This window comes from Drosophila hydei, unplaced genomic scaffold (assembly GCF_003285905.1).
Source record: "Drosophila hydei strain 15085-1641.00,03,60 unplaced genomic scaffold, DhydRS2 tig00000994-arrow-arrow-pilon, whole genome shotgun sequence".
NCBI lineage: Eukaryota > Metazoa > Arthropoda > Insecta > Diptera > Drosophilidae > Drosophila > Drosophila hydei.
In genome coordinates, this window is record NW_022045818.1 from 11,315 (window position 1) to 13,945 (window position 2,631).

General features: G+C 35.6%; 1 protein-coding gene across 1 annotated transcript; it reads left to right on the top strand.

The window, feature by feature from the left end:
• The first annotated feature begins 443 nt into the window (after positions 1 to 443).
• LOC111601379 (pyruvate kinase) lies at positions 444 to 2,245 on the top strand. Its single transcript, XM_023317917.1, has one exon. It carries the CDS (start codon positions 534 to 536, stop codon positions 2,184 to 2,186), a length of 1,653 nt encoding a protein of 550 aa, XP_023173685.1. The 5' UTR covers positions 444 to 533; the 3' UTR covers positions 2,187 to 2,245.
• Positions 2,246 to 2,631: the final 386 nt, after the last annotated feature.

Here is a 2,631-nt window from a genome sequence, read left to right on the forward strand (position 1 = left end):
CGCAACAGAATTAAGAATATGGTTTCGGTTTTGTCATCAAACACCATTGACCGTCTTTCATGATAACGATTTTTAAGAGCCTTTTCAATTTTCACAGATAATCGCTATCGATTTATCCCGTTGCAGTCACATTCCATAATTTGCGGTGGGGAAAAGAGTAATTTTCCTGATTATTTTTGATAAAGGAGAATGCAATTGCAAAACTAATTATATTTTCTTCTGTCTCACGGTGTGTTTATGTGAATGTCTGTCCGCCTGTCCGTCCATCATTATGTATTTGCATATTATTTTAAGACTCCTTTAATGATGACAATCAAGTCTTCACTAAATAAGTTAAATATTCATAGTTTTCTTCATGATGTACTGATCAGCAGATTTACTAATACTTTTCGTTTATTTTGTATTTCTCTTGTTTTTAAAATCAGTACTGTCATTGAATTATATTTCAATACTTAAAAAAAACAAAGTTAATAGTTTTAAAAATTGATAAGTGGAGTAAATTTTAGTGGAATTGATATTTCTTCTGTTTCAATATGTCTTCATCAGCCAAAGACAACTTAAGGAAGGGTTCTACTCAATTAAGCCATATATGTGATCTGAATATAAAAAAACAATCTTCGCATCGTCGACTGGTATCTGTTATTGCAACTATATCACGGGCATCGCGTAATTTCGAAACAATTTACAATATGTTGCTAAAGGGCGTAAATATTTTTCGATTGAACTTTTCTCACGAGTCGCATGATTCGCATACTCAAACTATTGAGTTAGTTAACAAAAGCATTCAACGCATAAAAAATGAATTTGGTCAAACGGTTTCTGTAGCCTTTGCTGTAGATACGCGAGGACCACAAATTCGAACCGGCTTATTGGAAGGAGGAAATGAAATTCTATTACGTAATGGAGAAAATATACGTTTATCCATTAATCGAGATCTATACGACAAAGGAAGTAAAGAAGCTATTTACGTGGATTACCCAAATATCATTAATGTCGCAAAACCCGAGGATCGCGTATTTGTAGATGATGGAAAACTTTTTCTAACTATTCTTGAAGTTGGAGTAGATGGGCTTGTTTGTGAAGTAATTCAAGGTGGACTGCTTGGCAATAATTGCAATGTAATATTACCAGAAGTAGAGATCGACTTGCCTGCAGTTTCTGAAAAGGATATGGATGACTTACAGTTTAGTGTCAGGACAAATATTGACCTTGTTTTCGCATCGGGTGTACGAAGTGCTAAGAATATTAAAGAATTACGTTCAGTGCTTGGTGACAAAGGTAAACATATTAAGATCATAGCAAAAGTCGATAGCAAGATTGCACTTAGTCGTGTACCGGAAATAATGAGTGCATCGGATGGATTACTTCTAAGTCGCGCTGATCTTGGAACACAAATTCCGATAGAAAAACTATTTATAACACAAAAATCAGTACTTGCTCAATGTAATAAGGCTGGAAAACCTGTTATCATTGCATCAAATGTACTCGAGTCAATGCGATTCAATCCTTTTCCGACACGTGCAGAGTGTTTTGATCTTGCAAATGCAGTCATTGATGGTGTCGATTGCATTATGTTGTCATCCGAGGTGGCAATTGGCTTATATCCGATAGAAACTGTGGCAATTTGTGATACACTTTGCCGTGAAGCAGAAAAAGTTGTATGGTATCGGGACCTTTTTGACGATTTAGTTCATGAAACACAAGGCGAATTGGATGCTTCCCATTCCATAGCTATAACTGCCGTTGAAACAGCCAGGCGAACAAAAGCTACGCTTATCATTGCACTTACGACATCGGGACGCTCTGCAGCTCTACTGAGCAAATTCAGACCACGATGTCCAGTTCTTGCAGTTACTCGATGTGAACGGGCAGCCCGCTGGGTTAATTTACATCGCGGTGTATTACCATTACTTTATCCGGTAGACTGTGCTGAAAATTACGCTACCGATGTTGATGCACGAGTCCGTTACGCGCTGAACAGTGCTAAAAAAAGCGACTTAATTAGTGATGGCGATCCCATTGTAATTGTAAGTGCATGGAAGGATGGAGGTGGCTTTACTAACAATGTTCGGGTTGTCTATTCGTTCTTTGAGGCTGATCGCATGGATTGCTTATTTCGGGCTGATCAAAGCAGCTCTAATAAGAACACTATATTACAATCAAAACATGAAAAGTCAAGGGTTTAGTAAATTAATTATAAATATTTAGCTCATAAATTTTTTAATCGTTTTGCCAAGGCACACGATAAACAAATTAAATCTACGTCACTATATTATCGAATATTTAACATATAAAAAATTGTTTTTTTGAGATGTATATTGTAATAGAATATAAATATTATTAATTATATTACTAATGGAAATATTATAATTGTGTGGTTTTCAATGTAATTTGTTTTAATTTTTATAACTTGAAGCCATCAAAAATACGAATGCAGTATAAAGGATTTGTGAAAATGTATGTTACGGACAGAGGGAGTCATGGTAGACCACAAACAGTGTATGTATTCTTGAACAAAAAATCTATCTGCCCTTGTCGATCAGTAAGATCCCGAATCATCAGTTGTTTGGGCAGTGAACTAAGGTTGACGTATATATGGTTTGCTGAAGATGTGTTTAATTAAAGATAACC